The sequence below is a fragment of the Terrapene carolina genome, unplaced genomic scaffold, assembly GCF_002925995.2.
Source record: "Terrapene carolina triunguis isolate 2854851 unplaced genomic scaffold, T_m_triunguis-2.0 Scaffold55, whole genome shotgun sequence".
NCBI classification, from domain to species: domain Eukaryota; kingdom Metazoa; phylum Chordata; order Testudines; family Emydidae; genus Terrapene; species Terrapene triunguis.
In genome coordinates, this window is record NW_020664406.1 from 541,992 (window position 1) to 566,756 (window position 24,765).

The 24,765-nt window shown below is 42.3% G+C and overlaps 1 protein-coding gene across 2 annotated transcripts in view; it reads left to right on the plus strand.

Moving 5' to 3' along the window:
• Nucleotides 1-21,875, plus strand: part of LOC112107508 (receptor-interacting serine/threonine-protein kinase 1) — a 39,074-nt gene extending 17,199 nt beyond the window's left edge. For both annotated transcript variants that reach the window (XM_026658737.1, XM_026658739.1), the window contains 8 exons: nucleotides 499-739; nucleotides 3,276-3,425; nucleotides 6,704-6,780; nucleotides 9,238-9,334; nucleotides 13,867-14,475; nucleotides 17,177-17,257; nucleotides 19,080-19,232; nucleotides 20,155-21,875. In XM_026658737.1, coding sequence (XP_026514522.1) covers nucleotides 499-739; nucleotides 3,276-3,425; nucleotides 6,704-6,780; nucleotides 9,238-9,334; nucleotides 13,867-14,475; nucleotides 17,177-17,257; nucleotides 19,080-19,232; nucleotides 20,155-20,441 — 1,695 coding nt within the window. In that variant the 3' untranslated portion in view covers nucleotides 20,442-21,875. The remainder of the gene's footprint in view (nucleotides 1-498; nucleotides 740-3,275; nucleotides 3,426-6,703; nucleotides 6,781-9,237; nucleotides 9,335-13,866; nucleotides 14,476-17,176; nucleotides 17,258-19,079; nucleotides 19,233-20,154) is intronic.
• The last annotated feature ends 2,890 nt before the right edge of the window (nucleotides 21,876-24,765 follow it).

Below are 24,765 nucleotides of genomic sequence, written 5' to 3' on the forward strand. Positions count from 1 at the left end.
AGGGGCTAAGAGACAGCGTTGTCGAAACCCCTTTATAATTGGGATGGAATTGGTTAATTCCCCATCCAGGCCTATCCTAATCTTAGCCACTGTGAATCTGTGTTGACCTCCTCCACTGGGATGAATTTCACCCTGAATTTCCATTCTCTAACATGATTTTAACCTAGTTTGGTCTCATCCATATAAGCAAAGCCACGTTGTGTTATAACATGGTTGGGCTATAACAGTGTCTCAACATGTTAAAATTCAATGTGTCTCAGTTGGCAACAATATTTGATTCAGGCAACAAATTCACAGAGATCTTTAAAATATGATTTAATTGTCCCTCTTTGGTTATACTTATTGAAGAGTTTGAGTTTTCAGATAAGTCGTCATTTCAATAAATATTCCCTCATATTTAACAAACCTTGAGTAGTATGTGAAACAATTTGCTCCATCTCTCCCCTTTATTAGCCACATCCTCCATTTTCAGTAGCTCTGATTTGACCTGTTTTACAGATTGCAGATCTTGGCGTCGCCTGCTTTAAAAACTGGAGTAGACTGACCAAAGAAGAGACCAGCCGGCAGAGGAAAATCAAGAGCAATTCCAAGAGCGCGTCCAGGAGCGCCGCTGGCACTCTTTTCTATATGGCCCCGGAGCACTTACTCTCAGTTAACACAAAACCTGTGGAGAAGTCAGATGTTTACAGTTTTGGCATAGTGCTCTGGGCAATTTTTGCCAACAAAGAGCCATATGAAAGTAGGTCACTTGGAGAGACTTGTATTGCTAAATGAGTTTGCTTTAAGGAAGCTATAAAATTAAGACTTATAATACTTAGCACATAACATTTTCAAAATGTCCTATAAGCATTAAATAAGTTGTCTCTACTCAAGAATAGCTCCTATTCTGCAACTGGTGACCAATAATTGGTATAGCTGCACCAGAACTGCCCTCTAAGGGTGGACAAAGACATGTAGAGGTTTGTATTGATGGAGCTAATTGAAGTTTATCCCTACTTGAAGCAGCAGTAAACCCCGATTATCTCAGTTGGTACAAACCCTGGCTTGCCTTTGCCTACACTTAAGGATCAGCATTGATGCAGCTACAGCAATTGTTGGCCACTGATTGCTAAATTAGGGCTGTTTCCAAGTATAGACAAGGCCTAATTAATCCTCACAGTGCACCTATGTTGTTGTCGTTATCCTGGGGGGAATCTAAGGCAGATGGGTTAAGTGACTTGTCCAAGTCCATGGAAGGAGTCACTGTCGAAGGCCGGGATTAGAATTTAGAAATTCCTGACTCCCAGTCCTGTGCTTTGACCACTAGGCCACTTCTCTTATCAGTCTTAAAATATATCAAAGATTTGGTGGAATCCTAGTTTGTAACATCCATAACACACTTAAAATCAGTTCAGTTACAATATAGCAGACATAGGCACATTTTACTTTTCCATACTGTATTTGTTTCCTTTGATGAATTTCCTGTGAATGTTAGTGAGTGTTGGAAACTTAGAGCATTGCTTGGAGCAGGTTAGGATTGGCCACCAAAGTACAAGCTTCCCCACATAACTTACCCAGTGGCACTCACACCTGACCTGCATCATCCCTGCTATTGCAATCCTGGATCTCATCTGAGCAGAAACTGACATTTCTGACAAACTGTGTGGTGGTTCTACATGATGTGGACAAATAACTGCTAAGCTCATATTACTTGGAGGTTTAGTCACACTTTAATTCTGGCTTCCAGAGCTGAAAGCAGTACCTCTCGTTAGGAGTGCTTCTCCTAACTGGCCACGTACGATAAAGCTTGTGTTAGTTTCTGAAATACCTCACTCCCAGGCATTGGTGGTGATGCTCTGTCATCCTCCTGAAATCCAAACAGACTGATTCCAAGTTTGGAGAACCATTTCCAGTTTAAACCCTTGTTGTTTTCCATTTTACTTAGGCCTTGCTAGATTAGTAAAACTCTAGAACCTGAATGAATGCCCTAGTTGGGGATGTTTACTAGTAAAATGACTGGTTTCTGTTGGATCCCCATGTGTCATAGATGCTACTATACGTATCCACTATTAATTCCTGTTCTGTATAACTCCCTTCCCCACTCCACACCCACCAACACCACCTTTGTTTTTCTCTCTCTCCTCCCCTTCTATATACTTCTGTTGCACTAATCACATTTCACCTGGGGGATTATAACCTTCTCCTCTTGCCATGTTGATACTACACTCCACTTGACTATACTACACTACACACTGCATTAACTGCCTGTTACAAACCCATTTGTGCTGAAACTTATACCAGATACTAAAATACTAAATACTGGCTGGGCCAGATTTTCAAAAGGCAGACACAAGTTTTACCTGCAGCATTTGTACTTAGACCTGGTCTGTACTTACAAGATAGGTCAATTCAGCTACTTAATTTAGGGGTGTGAAAACTCTATGTCCCTGACTGACGTAGTTATGCCAACCTAACCCCGGGTGTAGACACAGCTATGTCGAGGGAAGAATTCTTCCATTGATGTAGCGATTGTTGTTCAGGGAGTTGGTGTTCCTACAGCAACAGAAAAAACTTCTGTCAAGGTAGGCTGCACCCACACTATAGGGTTATGTTGCTACAGCTATGCAGACAGTTATGCTGATATAGTCTCTGAAATGTAGACATACTCAGAGTGTTATATGCACTAATCTTGCGTTTGCTCACTGGTCACCTACTCCTTAGTTATGCTAAGTTCTGCCACTCTGGGCCTGGAAGGGGCCAGAGAAACCCCCAGGAGAATCCTTCCAGTGCAGTGGGCCTGCTCCGCTGGTGGAGAGCTGACTTAAGGGATACTTGCCAGACTTGCTCCCAGCCCCTGGCACAGATGGCCATGGGAAGCAGAGCAGAAGTTGGAGCAGGCTAAGGGCTGCTCTCACTTATATTGGTCGCCAACTAGGCCCCTGAACAGCCCTGGAATACAGGAACAGTAAGATGGCTTAAAACTGCCTTTGAGGCCACATCCCTGTTTTTACTCCAAGCACTTGAACAAAGCAACTGAAAATCAGGCCCTAGAGGGTTCAATTCCATAACTCTAACTCCTGTTGAGTAGGAGATACTCATGCAAGTAACGGAACTCACAGTAAGTACTACTCATCACGAGTGAGGGTTTCAGAGTCAGATCCGTAGAGTAAGCATTTTCATGTGCCAGCAGATTTGTGGGTCTAAATGGGGCACTTTCTTTGCTGTTTCTAGGAGATGACCTTTCATGGTGGCAAAACCCTGTGATTAGGAGTCTGATCTGAGATTTTGTTTTTCAGATGCTATAAATGAAACACACATTTGCTTTGGCATCATGAATGGGAACAGGCCAAATACAGAAGATATTAAAGACAGTTGTCCAAAGGAAATTATCGACTTAATGAAGTACTGTTGGCAACAAGAGCCAGAAAATCGGCCGACCTTTTCAGGTAAAATATTGCTTCAGGATTATTTTTGTTTTGACATATCCAGTATTTTAAAAAATATATGGCAAAATGAGCTTAATTCTTCCTTTCAGAAAGGTCATGATTTTTGTTTGTAACAGGCTTCTGTGTCTTGGGTTTCTTTTCAAAACAAAAATTAATCTCCTCATACACACAAGTCAAATCCGTGAACATAAGAACGGCCATACGAGGTCAGACCAAAGGTCCATCAAACCCAGTATCCTGTCCTCCAACAGTGGCCAATGGCAGGTGCCCCAAAGGGAATGAACAGACAGGTTATCATCAAGTGATCCATGCCCTGTCACTCAATCCCAGCTTCTGGCAAACAGAGGCTAGGGACACCATTCCTGCCCATCCAGGCTAATAGCCATTGATAGACCTATCTTCCATGAATCTATCTAGCTCCCTTTTGAACCCCGTTATAGTATTGGCCTTCCCAACACCCTCTGGCAAGGAGTTCCAGAGGTTGACAGTCAGTTGCGTGAAAAAATACTTTCTTGTGTTTGTTTTAAACCTACTACCTATTAATTTCATTTGGTGGCCCCTTGTTCTTGTATTATGAGAAGGAGTAAATAACACTTCCTTATTTACTTTCTCTATACCACTCATGATTTTATAGACCTCTATCATATCCCCTCTTAGTCGCCTCTTTTCCAAGCTGAAAAGTCCCAGTCTTATTAATCTCTCCTCATACGGAAGCCGTTCTATACCCCTAATCATTTTTGTTGCCCTTTTCTGAACCTTTTCCAATTCCAATATATCTTTTTTTGAGATGGGGTGACCATATCTGCATGCAGTATTCCAGGTGTGGGCATACCATAGATTTATATAGAGGCAATATGATATTTTCTGATATTATCTATCTCTTTCTTGAGGATTGCCAACATTCTGTTTGCTTTTTTGACTGCCGCTGCACATTGAGCGGATGATTTCAGAGAACTATCCACAGTGACTCCAAGATCTCTTTCTTGAGTGGTAACAGCTAATTTAGACCCCATCATATATGTATAGTTAGGATTATGTTTTCCAATGTGCATTACTTTGCATTTATCAACATTAAATTTCATCTGCCATTTTGTTACCCAGTCACCCCGTTTTGTGAGATCCTTTTGTAGCTCTTCGCAGTCTGCCTGGGACTTAACTATCTTGAGTAGTTTTGTATCATCTGCAAATTTTGCCACCTCACTGTTTACCCCTTTTTCCAAATCATTTATGAATATGTTAAATAGGACTGGGACCAGTACAGATCCCTGGGGGACACCACTATTTACCTCTCTCCATTCTGAAAACTGACCATTTATTCCTACCCTTTGTTTCCTATTTTTTAACCAGGTACCAATTCATGAGAGAACCTTCCCTCTTATCCCATGACTGCTTATTTTGCTTAAGAGCCTTTGGTGAGGGACCTTGTCAAAGGCTTTCTGAAAATCTAAATACACTATATCCACTGGATCTCCTTTGTCCACATGCTTGTTGACCCCCTCAAAAAATTCTAGTAGATTGGTGAGGCGTGATTTCCCTTTACTAAAACCATGTTGAGTCTTCCTCAACAAATTATGTTCCTCTATATGTCTGACAATATTGTTCTTTATGATAGTTTGCCCGGTACTGAAGTCAGGCTTACAGGCCTGTAATTGCCGTGATCACTTCTGGAGCCCTTTTTAAAAATTGGCATCATATTAGCTATCCTCCAATCATCTGACCTGAATTCTGAATAAACTCTGGACCACATCCTCTGTAGATATACATTGTCATAGCTTCATTGACTACAGTGGAGCTTTGCCAACTTACCCCAGCTAAAAATCCATCACCCTGTTTTCATCATAGGGTAACCCTTCTCTTTAATGTCACAAAAAGCCTGATATTGGGAGACACTCACCACTTCATAGGACTGGCCCTAAGTAATTCAGCCTTCCAAGATTTGGCTTAAAAAACTGTCTCAGACATAACTTTCTCCAAGCTACTATCTTGAGCTATGTATTAGCCATTGGCTGTAACTAGCTAATTCTCTTCCAATAGGACCAGTCAATGGGAGTCTTTCCATTGGCTTGAGTGGATTTGGGATGATGCTTCTAGCTTTTCAGCAGGTAAAAACTGCTGCTCTTGCTCTGTCTTCCTGGCTCTTTCTTGCTTGCTCTCAGTACACTGGTGACTAAAACAAAAAAGAAAAGCTACTGCATGTAAAAGTGTTGGTTCTAGGCAGTAGCACTGATACTGCAGGCAGCTGTTTGGTATGCAGTGTGCATAAGTTTAAAAGTTCACCACACAAATATGCACACCTGCATTTTATTTTTTTAGCTCTTTAGTACCCTGTTAAGGGCCTACTTGTTATCCCATTCTCAAACCTGCATATTCTGCTGCTAGTACATCAGGTCTATACGAGTACTGTGCCTTAGTTTCTCCCTATCAATAAAATGGGATTAATGATAATAAAACACTTCTCAGAGAAGGTAAGTAGTATTATAAAGCTGTTATGAGCAGACCCAGTCTGGGACCACTCATGGAGCAAGGCACTCCATTTGGGATATAGTTTGTATATGAGGTGCTTTGCAGATTTTGACTGCCCATGGCACATGAAGGTGAGATGAAGGGGATGGATGAGGATGAGGGAGAAGGCTTCTCCCTCTTTTTGCATGTCCTGCAAAAGGGCCAGTCCCAAATTGCAGTCCTTGTGCTTGAGGGAGCACAGAAACCTGCTCCCTCCATGCAACCTAGAGGGGGTCTCTCAAAGAATAGGGGTCCATTACACAGCTGATTGCATGGAAAGGGCATATGCTGTGGGTGCCACGTGGTATCCAGAGCTCCCTGGCTCAGGCCAGTGATTATATACCAGAGTTTGGCCCTAAAGCTTGATAGAATTGTATCTTTGTCTTGTTAAGACACTACAGGAGCTTAGAACATAGGAAGCAAAGCATAATACTGTTGGAAGACCCTGGCTGTCACTCACTGTCTTTGTAGTCACCTGTTGTAAAGTTACAGCCTGTGCGGGCTTTGCAGTTGTGTAGGTAGGTGTTTATTAAATAGCCCAATGCAACTGAATGTATTCAATACTTAAAAGTGAACAAGAATTCAAGAATGTTCTTACTACATTCTTTTTTAAGACTAAATCAGCCCCGCTAACATTGCTCTAATTTTTATGAGCCAACTCCTGTTATAAACTTATGTAACTAACTGGTTAAAGTTTTGGTGGAAGTGAGCTAAGCAGCACAGTCATTTATATTTGCCATTTAAAACTACTTTCTCCTAATCTTCCTTTCCTGCAGAAATTAGTCAGAAATATAAGCCATTTTACTGTGAGCAACTAGAAAAAGATGTTGAAGATGACTTGAGAAAGATAAAGGTAAGTAGCATCCCAGATGCTTCCTAGCGTAACTTGTAAGTAAAAAACACACACATACATACAGGGCCAGATTCTAACACCCTTATTCACACTAAGTAATGCTATATTCAATAAGCACTCCCAGTGATTCCAATAGGTCTGCTTGTGGAGTAAAGGGCTACTTAGTGTGAGTATGGGTGGCAGGTAAAAAAGCCCTGTGAGCTAGATTCTGATTGCCAGTGAGTAGAACTTTCCTCCATTAGAAATTCTGCTGAAATCACATTTACGTTAGTTTTATACTGGTGTTACTGCATTGACATTAATGGAAATCAAAAGAGACTATTTGTTCAGCAAGCTACTAGTCAGCATGAGTTAAGATGACAGAATCTGGTTCATAGTTTATGAAGTGTTATTGCTGAGGTTTTTAAATACATACAGTTTACATAATACCTAGCACAGAGAGGCCTGAACCTGGTTGAGACCTCTAAGCATTACTGTAATCTAAATTAAAAAGAGAGTCAGGAAATTCAAAGTTTTGAGTCCTCTCTCAGCTGTAACTTGGTTCCCTGTTCCTCCTATAGGATGTAGCTTGCAAACTATTGTGCAGAAGGATGCTTTCCTGATTTGAAATAATAATGAAAAGGCAAGTTACTTCCTGGCAAATGCTTTGGGCCAGATTGTGGAGCCCTGAGTCACCCTGGAAAACATTTACTCATTGTAGTAGTCCTACTGACATTAAGGCCCTGATGCTGTGGCTGAACCCTGAAATGGAAGTACCACTTATACGGAGGTGACAAGGACTGCATTCCCAATATTTTAAACTAATAAGCGAAAGTGTCCCCATGGTGCCACTGTTCTGCCACACAGCCATGTTTTGTCAGGTGCTTTCCCCTCTCCCTGAAATTGCAGGATGGGGAATTAAAACATTTCTGATTTGGGAAATCCAGGCAGTGACTTTGAAGATGTGTCCAGTATTCTTTGGCAAGATAGCAAAGCTTTGCAAAATAAAGTTGACAAAACAAATATTCTTCTGGAACTGATTCTACCACTCATACTAATTCTGAGTAGTAAATATTTTATATTATGGGGCTTTTGGGTGCTACCAATCAGAATCGTGCTGGGCTCTGTACAAGCACAAAAGAGACAATCCCTGCCCTCAATGGCTGAGAGTCTAAAGGCAGAAACAAACCAGGGGTAGGAGATATGGATGCAACATACAAGCAAATGAATATGGTTAAGTAACAAAGCTGTACCAATATGTTTTGTAGCTTTTTACGGTTTGATTTTTGAGTAGCACTTTTCTCTGCAAATAGTCTCTTTGAAATAAGACAAGGGTGGAGTATGCTGCACTCTTTACAAATGGGACTTTTCCTGGAGCAGGGTAATACACAGTTGCATAAGCAGGGTGCCAGAATCAGGCCCTAACAGAAGGCCAAAATGAAGTTTTGAACTACCTGGGATCAAGATATGTTTCCTGGAAGAGATTGTTGTTGGTTTTTAATTTGTGAAAAGACTTCCTGGTAAGACAGTGACTAATGACTTTCTGAGAAGTGCAAGTAAAAGCAAAAGGTCAAATCCAGAAGTCCTTAATCTGGTAAAATTGCACTTGACTTCAAAAAGCAACAGAGGGTCCTGTGGCACCTTTAAGACTAACAGAAGTACTTCTGTTAGTCTTAAAGGTGCCACAGGACCCTCTGTTGCTTTTTACAGATTCAGACTAACACGGCTACCCCTCTGATACTTGACTTCAAGTTTTACTTGAGTAAGGACATCAAAAAGGCATGTATGGCTGGAACATCAAAATACCAGGGTAAAGATGATTATTCCTTGGGCCTTGCCAAATGAAGACAAGGGTTTGCAAAGGTGAAAGTGCAGTGAAACACTAAAACATTCCTTCCAAGGATCTTCACCAAGCTCCCTGTCCCCATATCCCACATATAAACTGTTGTCAGAACAAGGCCATAGCTGTGGATTATTTTTTTCCAGTTAAGCTCTACATGTAAATACATAAAATAGGGCATGATTCTGGTACCTTTACCTTAAGCAGCATCTTACTCTGCAAGCAATCCTATAGATTACAATGTGATAAGACTGTGACTTGTAGGTACAGACCTGAGTTGGGAGCAGTGCAGTGAGTCACTGTCTAGTCCAATGGGATTAGCTCATGGACTAAGGCAGTAGTCAATGTGAGTAAGGGCACAGCTTGGCCAGATCAGAGAATCATGCCCTGTATTTACATAGTAATCATTCCTGCCTTCCTTGAAAGCAGACACTGCTTGTCTGTAAACTTAGCCTCACTAGTAAGCAAGCCCTGCAAAGCAATGATCGTGGTCCACCAGCATTCTACCAACAAAGAACATGAGATGTATGCAAGCTGTTCACTTGGGCCACTCACTGTGGGGATGCATTTGGTTTCTACAGTAAAGATGCTTCCTTTGCTTAAACTTTCATGTGCTGCATATTTTTTCCTGTGTATAGAAAGTGTACCCTGGGCCAACTGAACTTGTGAAAAGGATGCAGTCCCTTCAGATAGACTCTGTCGCAGAATCTCCAAATAATGGACATGCACAAACAGGTGATTATTACATCACTTCATAACACTATTTCATATTGCCTGCTTAGGGCAAAATTGGGGACAAATAAAATTGATTCCATTATTAATAATTATTATTATTATTATTATTAAAAGCTGTAACTAACAGACCCAGTTGTTCAGAACTCAGGAGAGAATCTAGAGCACTGAATAAAAAGATCAGATTTATCTGCTGTTCTAAAATGCAAGTCACAAAGACACTATCTCTTGATCACTATTTCCAGGCTCTACAGTTTGAAAATAAAACAGGTTATTTTTAAACTCTTGTGCTTTTGTCTCTGTGCAGAAAGTATTTTCTCTTTCCATCTGTACTTCATTTGTTCAATACTTGATTTATCCATCACCACATTACATTATATATTCACTTTAATAACATCCTTTAACTTTCCCTCTGTTGATTCACACCAACAAACTTTTGCTTGATCTTTAGGCTTCAGTTCCATGCTATATCAGTCTTTGGAGTTAGCTTGTCTTCCCAGTCCAATCTTAGTGCCCCGAGAACAACTAGAGTGAAAAACTAGAACGTCACTTGTTTTAAGATCTTGCTCCCTATTGATTCTGCCTTGGACACCATGGGATTGGTCGTGGGTTACTCCATTCATCTGTTCCTTCCTTTGTCACATATCAGCTCAAATCCTGGTTTGTTTCACAGCTTTGAGGAAGTATATAGTTGTAGATAATTATATGTGGCCATAACACTATGTCTGTAGTGGAAAGTGTGTGTCTGTACTTCTTTCACCCAAGTGCCCTGTTAGCAGGAGTTCAAATCTGTAGCACTGTGTAACAGATCCACCATCCTAGAGTTCCCCTTTACAGCCTTTAGGTGGTCTCTTGTGTTGAGACCTTGCCAGGTTCCCCTAGTGTCCCCCTGCTTCCATGGTCACCACTGTCCTTAAAGTCCAAAATAATGTCCACTACAACTGGTAAATAACATATAATCAACTCAAATGTCTTCTGTTCCTCCTGGAGTCTTTCTATAGTCCTGGACTCTCTGCCAAGCAGTGACAAACCAAAATACCATTAAACCACTCCCAGCAGTGTGATGCATGTGATTGATTATAGGCTCTCTGTCTAGTTCTCAGAATCCTTCATCCTGTTCTCAGGACACTGGCTGGCAGAGCTAATCCTTCCTCTGCATTTTCCAGGTTTACCTCTCTTCCTAGCTCTTGCCAGCCAGCCCTCTCTCACTCAGAGAGCACATTAGACATCATCTCTCCTGGGCCTCCTCCCAGCTGCCCTGACCTCCTTCCTTCAAGGCCTCCTTGAGCTATCCAGGTGTTCCCAGGCAGTACTAAAAGAGCTTTCAGGCTCCAGTTAATTCCTTTTCAGCTGTGGCAGTGTGACAGGGTGCTCTACTCACCACAGGTCTGGCACCTCCTCCTGGCCATTCTGGGGAACAGTTCAACACCTCTCCCCAAAGCTGCAAACCGTCCCTCCACCTCTGTGTGCAGCTGCTCTCTCACTCTAGGAGTTGCTGTGGCCACATCATGACTCACTCCCCCAGCTAGGTCACTATTGTGGTTTCCCCTTTTGAGGGGGGAGGGGAAAGGAAGACATCTCTTCTGCCAAACAGACTCAGGCAGTCTTCCTATGCACTTCCCCAGTGGCTGGTTGGGAAACCTGGGCCCATTCTCTACTCCATGTTCTGGCTCAGGCACCTTCTAATCAGCAGTCAGGGTCTGTTCCATCCCATACCTTGCTGCATTTCCCTTAGCCCTGTCCTAACCTTTGGCTCTCCTTTCCTTCTCTGTCAGCTTCACCACTCCCCTCTCCCAGTGAGCAACTACAGGCTACACATCTCTGCTACCTCCAAACCCTCTTCCCAGGCAGTGACTGCAGATTTGCTCAGGAGTCCCCCTATTTCCATTTTCCTTTATTTTATATAGCCCCTCCCTCCCCCCCTCCCCATTCCTGCACAGGTGAGACATTCTCCAATTAGCTGCCTCCAGCCCAAATGCTCCAGTTTGCAGCCTAATTAATAGATTGGGCCCATCTGGCCTAATTCAGCTCTTGCAGGGCCAGTGTGGGGTGCACACCCCATCACAGGCAGGTTTACATATCCCATCACACACTCACATATAAGCAACGTTAGAAAATCCAGTAAAAACTCCTGCAAAGTTTTCTTTTGCTCAGACCATTTTGAAGAGGGATAGCTCAGTGGTTTGAGCATTGGCCAGCTAAGCCCACAGTTGTGAGTTCAATCCTTGAGGGGGCCATTTAGGGGTCTGGGGCAAAAATCTGTCTGAGGATTGGTCCTGCTTTGAGCAGGGGGTTGGACTAGATGACCTCCTGAGGTCCCTTCCAACCTTGATATTCTATGATTCTATGAACTAGATTATGTGATCCGTCTTATCATCTGCCTGACAAATCTCACCCCAAAGACAGGTTAGCAACAACTCATACCATTCTTCAGCAGAGGTAATGGATTTCAATAGGGCTACATTTTTAATGTGCAAGTTACGTTTTCTTAGGAAAAATATTAAAACGTAGCAGCACCATGTTACAAACTCTCTCATCCTTTAAAAAACTTGGTGTGAATGTGGTGTTTGTAAAAGGTGATACCCTGACAACCTTGCAGATTAAAGTCCTCTCTTTATCCAGCAAATAGACACAGTGCAGCCAGTGGTAGTGTAAGGGCATGTATATGCTTGTGTTTTAAAAACCCAGGCTCCGAGACTCCTTGCCACGGGTGTACAGACCTGGGTTCATGCTGTAGCATTAAGAACAGTGTAGACATTGCAGCCTCCCTAGGCTTCAGAGCCCAGGCTCCAGCCTGAGCCTCAGATTCATTGCCATGGGTTTTAAAACTCAGTGTAGACATATTCTGAGGCTATGTTTACACTAGAGAGCTTACAGTGGCACAGCTGTACTGATGCAGCTGTGCCACTGTCAGATCTCTCATGTAGCCGCACTATGCCAATGGGAGAGAGCTCTCCTATCAACATAATTAAACCACCCCCAATGGGTGGCAGTAGCTGTGCACACTACCACTTATGCTGGCATAATTTATGTCACTCAGAGGTGTGTTTTTTCACATCCCTGACCGACGTAAGTTTTGCCGACGTAAGTGGTAGTGTAGACATGCCTAAGAGTCCCCACCAATAGTGCCCCACCAATAATCCTCAAGCCTGCCCTGGAGGATCATTTGTAGAGACGGTAGGGTAGTTCACAGTCCATGACATTCAATCTAGTACCTGTCTGTTGAGTGCTGACAGTTGCCAGCTACGGTGGGGTTGTTTTTTTCCTCTTGCAATGGTGATATTTATCCACTTGAAACCAGAGTAAGTCAACCAAGTCACATTTACCATGTAGCAGCCATCAGATAGTAAGTTTTCATTCACCACCAACCTGGATTGGATTCAAATGTATTCTAGAGATAGAAAGGTCAACATTCCATATATCATTACCAATCCCCTGACTATCCAGTCCCACATAAGCTTTGTTCTAAGGCTACAGTGGCCTTTTTGAGCCCCATTATTTTCAGTGATGCCCAACATCTACAAGACCATTTCAAAGCTCCATGTTGATGCTGTAATCCTTTTAAATCTCAATAGGAGAGCCTCTTCAGCCCCATACTACAAATAAACAAATAATATGATAAAAAAGCAGGTTTTGACATATTTGTTCAGTCTTGCGATGCTATAGAATGCTTAGAATTAGAATTCAAACAATCCATTTCAGACCACAAGCAAACCTTTCGTTGTCTCTAAGGGAAGCTGTGTGCACCCATCCAAGGACAGAATTTATCTGTAAGGTTTAGGTGAAAATCATGGGTTACGTCCTTCTTTGCCCATAGACATGAAATGGATCTTTATTAAAATGTATTCTCTGAACTCTAGAAGAACAAGCTAGACAGAGATTGAAAATCAAAGTTCATTAAAAATACAGAATGATGCATTCATAAAGGCTAATTTGAGATTTGCTGGGATAGGACCATTGAAAGAAATGTGACTTTTAGTGCTGTATAAAGTAGCACCTACAGTGAAATTCTGTGAGTCTGATTTTCCACTATATCTCTCCAGTTTTGTGCAGTATAACTCCATTGGAGGTAAATTAGTGAACCAGGCCCTCTAAAGTCCAAGACCTTTCATTCTTCCCTTGTTGGCCTGATGTGTTGTGTTGTATTTCTGTGCCATGTTCTGCTTAGAGGTGGCTGCAGTTCAGTGGTGCTTGAAACATTTACTATCCCTATACATACCGTACTGTCTATAAGATCTGGTCTTGTAGCAATGAAGTTACTGAGCTTTTGCCATTGATTTCAGTATGGTCAGACCCACAGCTTATAAAGTGGTCTGTGATCATTTCAGATGAAAAGGTCTTAAGTAAAATGTAAAATACAGTATTATCTTTTCTAGAAGAAATTACCTTTGGTTACATGTTATGAATTATTTAGCTGTTTTTAATATAAAAATGCTAGTCTCTTCCATGGTGTTGTTGAGATGTAATTGAAAACTACAGTTGTACCTTTGCATTATGGGATAATTAAAATATTTAATTTCCCTTCCCTACTGCAGATCAGCCCAATTCCCTACATAGCTCTCAGGGTCTCATGACTGGCAATATGGATGAAGCCATGTTTGCTCCCTTTCCGGCAAACCAGCCTGTCGAGAGCTGTGAGACCTCCTTTGAGGCCTCTATGGGCCTAGAAAGAAAACTGCAGGATGAATTAAATTATCATAAGTATGGCAGTCGGATGGATAATTCAGAAAGCCAACCTGTGGTATACAGTGCTGAAAAGAGAGAGGAGGAAAGAAGACGAAGGGTGTCCTTTGATCCATTTGCAACTCCACCTGCTGCTTCACAGATGTATGAATCATATCTGAAAGCTGAAAGCACAGGGTCAAAAGCCAGTCCCTATAGTAACATGACCAATTACAGTCATTTACAACAACCACCACCACCAGCTGCAGCAACTCCAATATGGGAAAATGTACCATACAATCCAAATATTACGCATGGGACAAGGCCTCTAGATCCAATAATAGGATGTCCAGAGGATCTCTATGGATCAAATTCAGCCAATACATTTAGTCTGAATAAACCCCCTGTGCCTGAATCTGGCCTAGACCAGCATCCACAAGCATCCACACCTTTGTTTCCAAAGAGCCCGAATACAGAGACAGGTAGGTGAGATATTTGTCTTATTACTTTTTTATCTAAAACACAAACAGTACTCCTTTTGTCGTCTTCCAGAAGTAAGATGGCCACTGATCATTTTGTAGCTCACATACCAGCAAGCAGCTGATTTTTTACTCTCAGGCAGTGGTGCTGGTAGCAAAGGCTTTCCTTTAGACATATTATGGTCCACTGCTCTTTGTTTTCCTGATACTTTGATATCACTTCAGTTCATTAAACTGCTGTGGGCTTGATTCTCCTCACATGCTTGTTTAACTCCATTGACTTCAATTGAGTTACTCTTGATTTACATCAGTGTAACAGAGAGAAGAATCAAGCCACTGACTGCATGCTATTATCCAGTTGGTACTCCTGGGGGAATTATGCGCCACTCCGCAATGCAGAATTTTGCAGAAATGAACTTTTTGCATGCAGAATTTCCTTTCCCCCACAGAAATGGGCTGCAGTTCTGCTAGCCACCACTATGGGCCACTGGACTCAGCAAAGCCCAGCTTGCACATAGAAGACACTGCTGGGGGGAGGAGGAGGGAGCTAGAGGATTCCTGGCAGCTGCAGTTCCCAGCATGCCCTGAGGGAAGGAGAGGGCGACGCGCAGGAAACTCTGTGCAAGCCTGGGACCAAGCATCAGGCTGTTTCTTCCTCTGGATCCCTGGGCTCTGGGGGAGGAGGGGAACAGGTGTCTGGGCAAGGGGGCACCCTGTAGCTGGGCTCTGGGGAGGGACAGAGTGTGGGTATCTGGACTGGGGGGGCCCACCAGGAGGCTCTGGGGAGGAGGAGGTAGAGGTGTATTAGCTGGAGGGCCCCACAGCTGGGCTTTGTGGGGGGGGAGGGGTTGTGAGTGTCTGGCCCCCTGGCTGGGCTCTGGGGTGGGGTGGGCAGAGAAACAGGAACTGGGTTGTTATAGAGGTTTCTTTAACTCTCTACTCCAGGGGGAATTTTTGTGTGTGTCTGTATTGTTACAGACATACTTGCTGACCGGTATTTTGAAATAAATTACCAAAATAATTGAAACTGGCATGATTATTTAGTGTTATTTTGACAAATACAATTTGCAGAATTTTAAAATATTGTGCGCAGAATTTTTAATTTTTTGGTGCAGAATGCCCCCAGGAGTAAGTTGGCAGTTGAATAACTGATGAACTCTCCCAACCCATCTAGGGTGAAAGAACCGTAAACAAGAACAATCATCAAATTGTGCTAGAAGCAAATGGTAGTTGTTTTTAGACTCACAAAGGTGTGTAAAATGAGTCAGAATCTTACTGCCGGTCAGTTGCAGCACAGAAACAGTGTTAGAGTGAGGATTTTTGGTACCTTTCAGAAAATGAATCTTTGCCGGCTCTGGTGGCTTGATTGGGTAAATGCTGTACCAGATGAAGATCCATGTTCATAAGTGACCCTAAATTCAAGCCAACAGGAAGCTGACACTCTTAGCTGTACAGAGAGCAGGTTATATCTAATGCTGCTATGGCAATGCCTCTCAGCAATTGCAGGTGAGGTATGTATCCTCAGGAACAGAAGGCTATGGAGGCGGAGAAAGGAGAGAATATTGAGAGTTTAGCAAAAATAAACATAAACAAACAGGTCAATAACCATGTGTTCAGTGGAGTTTGTCCCATACCATTTAGGAAAAGGACAAGGTATTATACAGATTAATCATTTTACCCTAGAGGCTGGATTTTCCGGGTATGGTATTCCTTTTCAGCACTTTACACTAAGAAACCACAAGGTGCCACAGAGTTGACAGAGAGAATGCAAAAAAATGCTGTATGGAGAGTCTGTGATTGCTGTCTATATCAATATATTGATTGAGAGGAGTTTGTGAGAGCTGTGACTGTCACATCTGCAGGTGGAAACTGTAACACTCAAAATCACTAATAAAGTTAAATATTTGGATAGAAAGAAAAGAAATGCAGAAGGGATTATTGGGAAGCAGCATGATATAGTGGAGAAGATACCAGACTACGAGCATGGCCACCCAGAGATTTGGTGGATGGTAAGCCAGGATGTGAATGTACAGCACACTAGCCTGCTGTGGCATACGTTGCCCTATGGACGCTGCTGTCACGTGCTAAAAATGCCATGCTTAGTGTTTCAAACAGCAGTAAGTCAAAGTGCACTACAGAAGTTGTGCCTGGCAGCAGGGTTCACAGGGGGACTTAAGGCATGGCATGCTAGTGTGCTGTACTTTCATACCCTGGCTTGCTGCCAACTAAGGTTCCATATAGGCAAGCCCTGAGAATCAGATGACCTGCCAGCTCTTCTGTTTACTTGTTGTGTTACCTTAGGCTGGAATTTTCAAATGTGTGTACCTAAAATTAGGTCCCTAAATCCATATCTAGACTCTAATCCTGCACTGGAATCTGCTAGCAAAGGAACTCTTACATCTGTGTGGAATCGCATTGGTGACGCTCGCACTTTGCCAGTGTCTATGCTAGAGGATCTTGACACAGAATAAGGTTGTTACGCACTTCACTAAGCTATAATGTGTTTAATTAAATATACTTTTATTGGATTCGTTAAAAAGCTTCTTAGCTTTCTGGGTAACAGCACCTTTCCCCCCCTCTGTATTAGGAGCATTAACTGTGTTCTTATACTATTATAAATATTACAACAGTTTTGAAGTACTTGTGCCTTTAGGTTTTTGATTACCAAATACTTTTGGCATTTGTGTGTTTTGTAATTATTCAGGCAAAATGGAATCCAATCCTTTTAAGAAGGGGAATTTTGCATATACTCCTACTACACCTGTACAACACAAAATAAGTACAGGTAAATGCTGTAGCATTGATATTTCCTAACAACTAACACCATGTGCATGCTAACCTGATTTCAAAACTTTTTGACCAGCTTTACTAAAAAGTGAAACTGAAATCTCTACCTCTAAAAACTGTTAATGAGATACGTCTCTTTGTTTTACAGGGTATCTTTAAGCACCATGTAGATGTGTTATAAAGTACAGAGATATGAAGTGTCATGGCTCTGAGAGACAAACTGCATGATTTTCCAGGGCTTTACAGAACTGTGAAATCATGACTTCATACTTGGATTCACTTCTTTGAGAAGTGAAACTATAAGCCAAATCTGAGTCTTCAAAAGCTTCATTTTTCACTTGTATTTAGGCTTTGTTCAAAAAAGCATTTTTGACTAAAAATGAAGCTGTTGAAGTAGTTAACCAACCACCAATGTGTTTATTGCTACTAGGGATGTAAAAGGTTAATCGGTTAACCGGTAAGAATTAGCCTTACTGGTTAACCCGCCTTAACCATTAACCCCGGGCTGGCCTACCAGTCACAGCGGCCCCATGCCGGCTGGCCGACCCAGCCATTTAATCGATTAACCATTTAAACGACATATTTTTAATCATTTAAATGGTTAACTTTTTAAACAGTATTTACATCCCTAATTGCTACATATTCACCAATGGCAGGGACATTATTCTTTAATTGTATATTTATCACTGTTAGTTGTTACTGATATTGATTAAAAATCATGTATATGGAAATGGAAATGTATGTGGCACTTTACAAACTGAATATGACTGTGTTGTTTTCAATAAAGTATGCAGATGTTACTCTGGACACACACAGGAAGCAGATCTGAAGGGGCCATTTATACATAGCCATTTTAATACATTTAGCTAAGTATCTTCCAGGAACTATTGTCATGATATAAAATGAACTAATATGGTCTCCTCCTCGTCTCTTATCTTGATTACCGTAAGCATCTCTATTACAGTAGTAAGGGACTGTGCCATTTTGAACTTCCTGATCTTTATGCACTTAGAATCTCAGCCATGCCTGTTCAGAAATTTAGTAATCTGCTGTGCCTCCAAGGTACAGCCCTTCAGAGAGGACAGTACAGAGACACACTAACCATGGGGGAGCACCCAGAAGCTTTTTGCCCAAGACTTCTGTAGCGCGCAAGGGTTGTACATCTGCAGAGTCACAGAGCACAACATGCTTCTCCCCGAGAGCCAGTCCTGCTGTAATGGCCAGTGCATAGGTGGAAGTGAAGCCATATAAAGATAAGGGTCTGTATATATTAAATCTGATACATGTAATATTAAATCCAGTAAATATTTCACAAAAGATTTGGGGCCTGATCCTCAACTGATGTAAATCAGTGTAGCACCATTGAAGTCACGAACTCAGAACTCCCCATTTCTCTTAACCTTCCTTCCCCCCCCCCCCATCCCCTGCATGCACTTTTTTTTTAAAGGAACATCGCCACCACTTTGAAATTTTGAGATTGACTTTCATCTTTCACCCAGTGAATTATGTCTCTGAACTGTATTGCCTATTCAATTCAGAATGCAAGTTCCTAGGGGCAGGGATTGTGACTTCTTCTGTTTGTACAACCCAAAGCACACCGAGAGCACCCAGTACAGAAGTATCATAAATTAATAATGAAAAAGTTCTTGCAGTGGCCAAAGTAAGGCTGTTTCTAGTTTAAATACAAAATAATCATCATGGCTGTATTTGGTTTAAATACAAAATAAATCATTCTTCCTTGCCCTTGCCATCATCGTATCTCTTGAATTCTAAACTGCATGCACTTGATTATATATCAGTCTTAAACTGCCTTTACACAGATGAAACTGCAAAATACACCATATATAACAGTACCGGAATTCAAATTGGAGCCTACAATCACATGGAGATTGAAGAACAGAATCTATATGTAAGCAGTGTTCCGGTCAACACGCAAAACACTTATGCACATTATGAAAACATGGGTATATTTGGTAAGAGCAATCTCTCTCCGTTCTTTTATAATGTTCCTCTTTACAATCAGCTCTCTGTTCCTTGTGCACCCCACCCCTTGGTCCCTGCTTGCCTTACTCTTTGGGCACAATCTGAAGGCTGACAGTCTCTTTCTGAGAACCATCTTTAGTGAATGTACAGTGCATCTTGCTCGCTGTTGTATTCAGAAGTTAGCCATTTTGGGTCCTCCTTTATTACATAGCATTACAGTTACGCAATACTTATGGTTATCATCATGAGTGGTTGTTTGTACTAACATTGCTTTGTATTACTAAACCATTCCCTCCCCCCTCCCGCCCTCTTTCATCACCTCTTAGATGATATTCTCCCCCAGCTGCCTCTACCAAACCTGAAGCTGACATTAAGCATGGCACCACAGTGTACTGTTTCATGAGTCACCAAGCCCCAGCATGTGCAGATGTGTACATAAAGACAGAGAAAAAAAGCAGAACAGTGGAAGCAAAACTAGGATCAGTGGTCCTGACTAAGAGTTGAAACATTTCAGTACAGGAGGGGCAGGACTATTTTAAAAGGCCATAGTATTTGTATTTGTCAATACTGGCTTAAACCACTACTGCATATTTTTAATTTATTTAATCGAGAAGTCATAACAGTATCTTTCATCCAAGGATATCAAAGCATTTTATAAATATTAATTAAACATTAATTAAGCCTCATATCACCACTGTGAGGTAGACATGTCCCAGGTCAAAAAAGCAAAACAGTAGCAGATACAGGAGTGTTGTGACATCCAGTCCTCTTCTTTAATCACTAGACCAACTGCTTACATGAAAGCCACCTACAATCCTGTCATTACTAGTGACCATATTTTGGGGAGAGACATTCAAAGAGAAGGGGAGTTTAAACAATGCTGTCTTCTTATACTCATCTTTCTTTTTGCAGATAGCACCTCTATCCTCTCTGAAAAACAGCTGAATCTAGTGAGAGAGAACTTGGCTAAACAGTGGAAACACTGTGCTCGTAAACTGGGCTTTAGTGAGCCACAGATTGATGAAATTGACCATGACTACGAACGAGATGGACTCAAAGAAAAAGTTTACCAAATGCTGCAGAAATGGGTTATGAGTGAAGGCTACAAAGGGCCTACAGTAGGAAAGCTGGCCAGAGCCCTCTATGACTGCAAGAGAATAGATCTTCTTAATGATTTGATAAAAAAGAACCAGGAGTAGGCGAACTGGAAACTTGGTGGGAATGGCTGTGATATTTTATCTGAAGATCCTCTTACTGACAACATGAAACAATCTTGTAAAAGTGCTGCATGAGACGCCTGTCAAGAATATGCACATATTTCTGTCAAGCAGTATACAGTATCCTGTAGCTCAAAGCATTTAATTTTTTAAAAGACAGGACAACTATGAAAAGCCTGTCCTCAGGAGGGGAAAAAAAGAAGCTCTTCCTTTTACAGTGAAGATAATAGGTTATCTAATAAACTTTGTCCGAGGACAAAAAAAGCTAAAACAAAATCTGAATTATGTATGATATGAGAAATAACGTGGAAGGGAAGGGATTGGCAAGGGGGGGCGGGGATTTGGATCTAATTTTTTCACAGAATTTTTGGACGGCTACCTCGAAGCATGCACGTAGCTGTGTTTAAAGTGCCTTCATTTCTGCCTAAAAGAAGCCTGGCATTTACGCAAAACTCACATCAATGAGAGTGTATCATGGATTTTGTCACACCACATTTAAGCCCTGGATTGAAAACAAAACCAAACGCCTCAACTCTTCTAAGTACAGCCAATATCCACAGGAGAGCGTCATAACTCGGATTGCCTTATATAGATTCATCACCTTATTTTTTTTAAATGCCCTTTTTATAACTGTAATAAAAAATAAATTGTATAATAAAAATACAGAAGTATAAAAAGATACAAAGTATTGGTGTAAGAGCAATAATAATTATCAAGTATAGAAACCACTGTGTAAATTGACATTAGAAGAACTGTCTTCTCACAGGATTATGATAATGTGTTTATTATTATTTATGTAGTTTTCATTCTGTGATGGGAGTAAATTCAAGACTGTATGCTTTTGAAAAGGGAAAGGAAAACTAATATGTACCTAAGCCAAAGCAAAGACTTGGAAACTTGGAAAGTTTGGAAAATCTGTCAGACATTTCATTTCAGGCTAATTAACCAGAAATGGAGGCATGAACTTTCTAGTCACACTGGAGATAGAGCATACAAATTACAGACTTTCTTGGAGTATGGAACCCACAAGGAAAAATTATTGGCCCACAAATTTGCATGCACTAACTAAGAATAATTAGACCAAACTACTCCTTCTTTGAAGGGCAGTGGCTGTGACCTCAACCAAAACCACAAATATATGAACTTCCATCAAACTTTTTGGATCAGATAATTCTCCTTTTGGCTGTTGAAATGTGACAAAAATAATTATCCTATCATGACAAAAAAGCTAATATGAATTCTAATAAGTCTTAACAGGCTTTGAACCCCACTACCTTTGAAATAAGAAGTGGACATACTCTGCAATTGGAGGTGTGATTGCAGTGTGGCTAGGCCTACCCATGCTAGTTTTAATCTAGCCTAACTAAAAATAGCAGTGTAAATGTGGTGGCACAGGCTTCAGTGCAGACTAGCAATGCGAGTATGTACCCAAGTTCCCTGGGGTGCTCGTACAGCCCATGCTGAAGCTAGTGCATCTTCACTACTGTTTTTAGTCATGTTAGCGAAATTAACTTGTGGTGCAATCACACCTGATTGCAGAATAGACATATCCTTCGCTACACAACCTTTGATTAGTAGCCCTGGAAATGTATTGTGTTAATTTATAGTTTTCAATTGGCAATGTGCTGACTGTTCTATCGTTTCTGAATAGAGCTCCATTCTTGGGTAAATGAGAATAAAACTCATAGGAAACTCTCAAGATTTTCAACTTGTGGCATTTCCTACCATCGTATTTTCTGGGTGTCGTTGTCTAACTCCTATCCCTGCTAAAAAGGAGCAGTCTTCTACCCACTTAACCTTTAGCTTCCCTAGGGTCCACATGGATCTCCCTGGACTCTGTTCTGCTGTCCAACCCCACCCATGCCAGCGGCCCTCCAACTCCCAGGAGCAGGATCCCTTCTAAGAACACAGGCAAGCCAAGCCAACACAAGAGCGAATTTGTGTACTGTATCGAAACCAGGACAAAACTTTGGTTTCAGACAAATTATGTAGGGCCCAAAGGCTGACACACAAAACAGGGACAACCCTGTTTTGTAAAATCAGGATGTCCACTCAAGGAATCATATTGGGGAAAATAAATAAAAATGATGGTACACTTCTACGTTCTGCCCACAAGCCAGACTCCTATCACCCAAAGGAAAACCACAGCAGTAGTTGTGCATAACAAGGTAATTCCTTCTTTCTTGCACACAGTGACCAATGCCAAAATAATTCTTCGTGTTTACATGTAAATGTCATTGTTAGGCTTCAGCGGTAACACCTTGCACTGAATGGGGCAGTTCACTCCTCTGAGAGCTACTGTTGCAGTATCTCTGCAGGCTTGAGCAGATATCACTGCATTGGTTACACTTGTTTTCAATCTTTGACTTTGCAACCATAAAGGCTAGGGGCCAAATTTTCAGGGGTGCTGAACATGAGATCTGGTTAAAAAAACCTGACTTTTTTCATGAAAATTGTTCAACGTTTTTTGTGGAGAAATTTAAGAGAAATTTTGAAAAAAATTAAATTAGCTCTTTGAGGCCTTGCTGCTTCTATTGAAGCCAGTAGCAGTCAGAGCGTGTGCAGAACCTCGGAAAATGTGGTCCTCAAGACTTCATTCTGCATTGGAAGATAATGTGAGACTTAGGGCTTGTCTAAACACAGAAGTTGCAGATATAACTTAAATCAGTTTTAAAAAACGGGTTCATTAACCCCAGGCGAGCGCCTGTGCGGACACTCATAAGACTAGCTTGTGCCTGTAAATTTAGGGCTTTTCTACACAGAGCGCTGCACCATTTAATTAAAAGCGTAGGTTTTTAAATTATTTAGTTACACTGATGCAAAAGGCTGTGTGGAGATGTTTATTTCAGTTGACCTCAACTTATTTTGGTTTATCTACGGCCTGGTCTGCACAGAGGTTTTGTACCCGTATAACTATATCAACTAGGGGGGTGAGTTTTTACCAAAATAGTTATACCACTAGTGTGGATGCAGCTATACTGATATAACTTCTTCCCCTTGCCATATACGGAATAAGCTATATGTGGAAGCACATTTATACCAGTGTAGCTGTGTCCTCACAACGGGGTACAACCCTCACAAACTCTACTGATATAGTTAAAGAGGTACAAACTTTTGGGGATAGACAAGGCCTAAAGGCTTGTCTTTATGGGTGTGATACAGTCTTCTGTGGCTGGGCAGTCCAGTGGCTAGATTGCTGGTCTTTTAGTCTGTAAGGCCAGAGAGAGTGGTGGGTGGACCCAGACCCTACCTCTCTACCAGGTTTCACAGGGCCCTGGGTAAATCAACCTCTGAACAGGGGAGATGGGTAGGGAATCAAGATCTGCTTCCCTGGGCTACTTCCTACATGTCTCTTCAGTTTGGGGCATGACCTCACTAGTTCAGTTGCCCCAAGTGCTGGGGCTTACTTGAAGCCTCCCCTTACTTGCCTCAAGTGGCTGTGCTGGCTGGCAGGTTATTGCTCTGTCCCTGCAGGCAGGCAGAGAACTACCTCATCACCAGTCAGCTCCCAGTGAGTCAGGCTCCCTTCTTTTTGCTCCCCTCCAGGTCTGGCATTGGCTGCAGGTATAGTGGGGCGGGGCTAGCTGAACCCAAAGGTTTTCTTTAACTCCCACTATGCTGGACCTGGGGAGAGGCAACTAGTGGGAGGGACACAAAGGGGGCACCAGCTAAAGGGGGCACGTGACCTCCCCACGTGACTCATCCCCGCCCCCCCCACATGACCCCTTCATGTGACTCGTCCCTGCCCCATTCTCCATGTGACCCCCAGGTGACTCATTCCCGCCCTACTCCTAGCCCGGGGGCCCTGCGCTCTCCCCGACCCCTCCCCATCCCATGTTACCTGGTGGAGGGGGAGGAGGGGCTCTGCTCCAGTCCCCCTGGCATGTGTGGAGCCACTAATGCACTCTCCTAGGCAGCCTCCGGCCACGCTGCCTGCCTGGGCTGTCCCAGGCAAGCAGTGTGGCCAGAGACTGTCTGGGAGAGTGCAGCCGCTGCATGCCGCACCAGGCAGCGTGGCCAGAAGAGGAGGCTGGAATAGGAGAGGCTCTGACCCTGCCTCTTCCCTTCCAGTTCTGACCCTGCCCCTTTATCTCCCCAGCTGCGGGCCTTGCCCCACTCCTCTGGCTTTTGGGGAGGGTCATGTGACCCTTCGGGCCCCCCTCCCCAGGGTCCCCATTGCTGGACAGCAATTTCTCTATACCCTCACAATAGGAAAGGTATAGACTTGATTTTAACAAATAGGGAGGAACTCGTTGAGAATTTGAAAGTAGAAGGCAGCTTGGGTGAAAGTGATCATGAAATCATA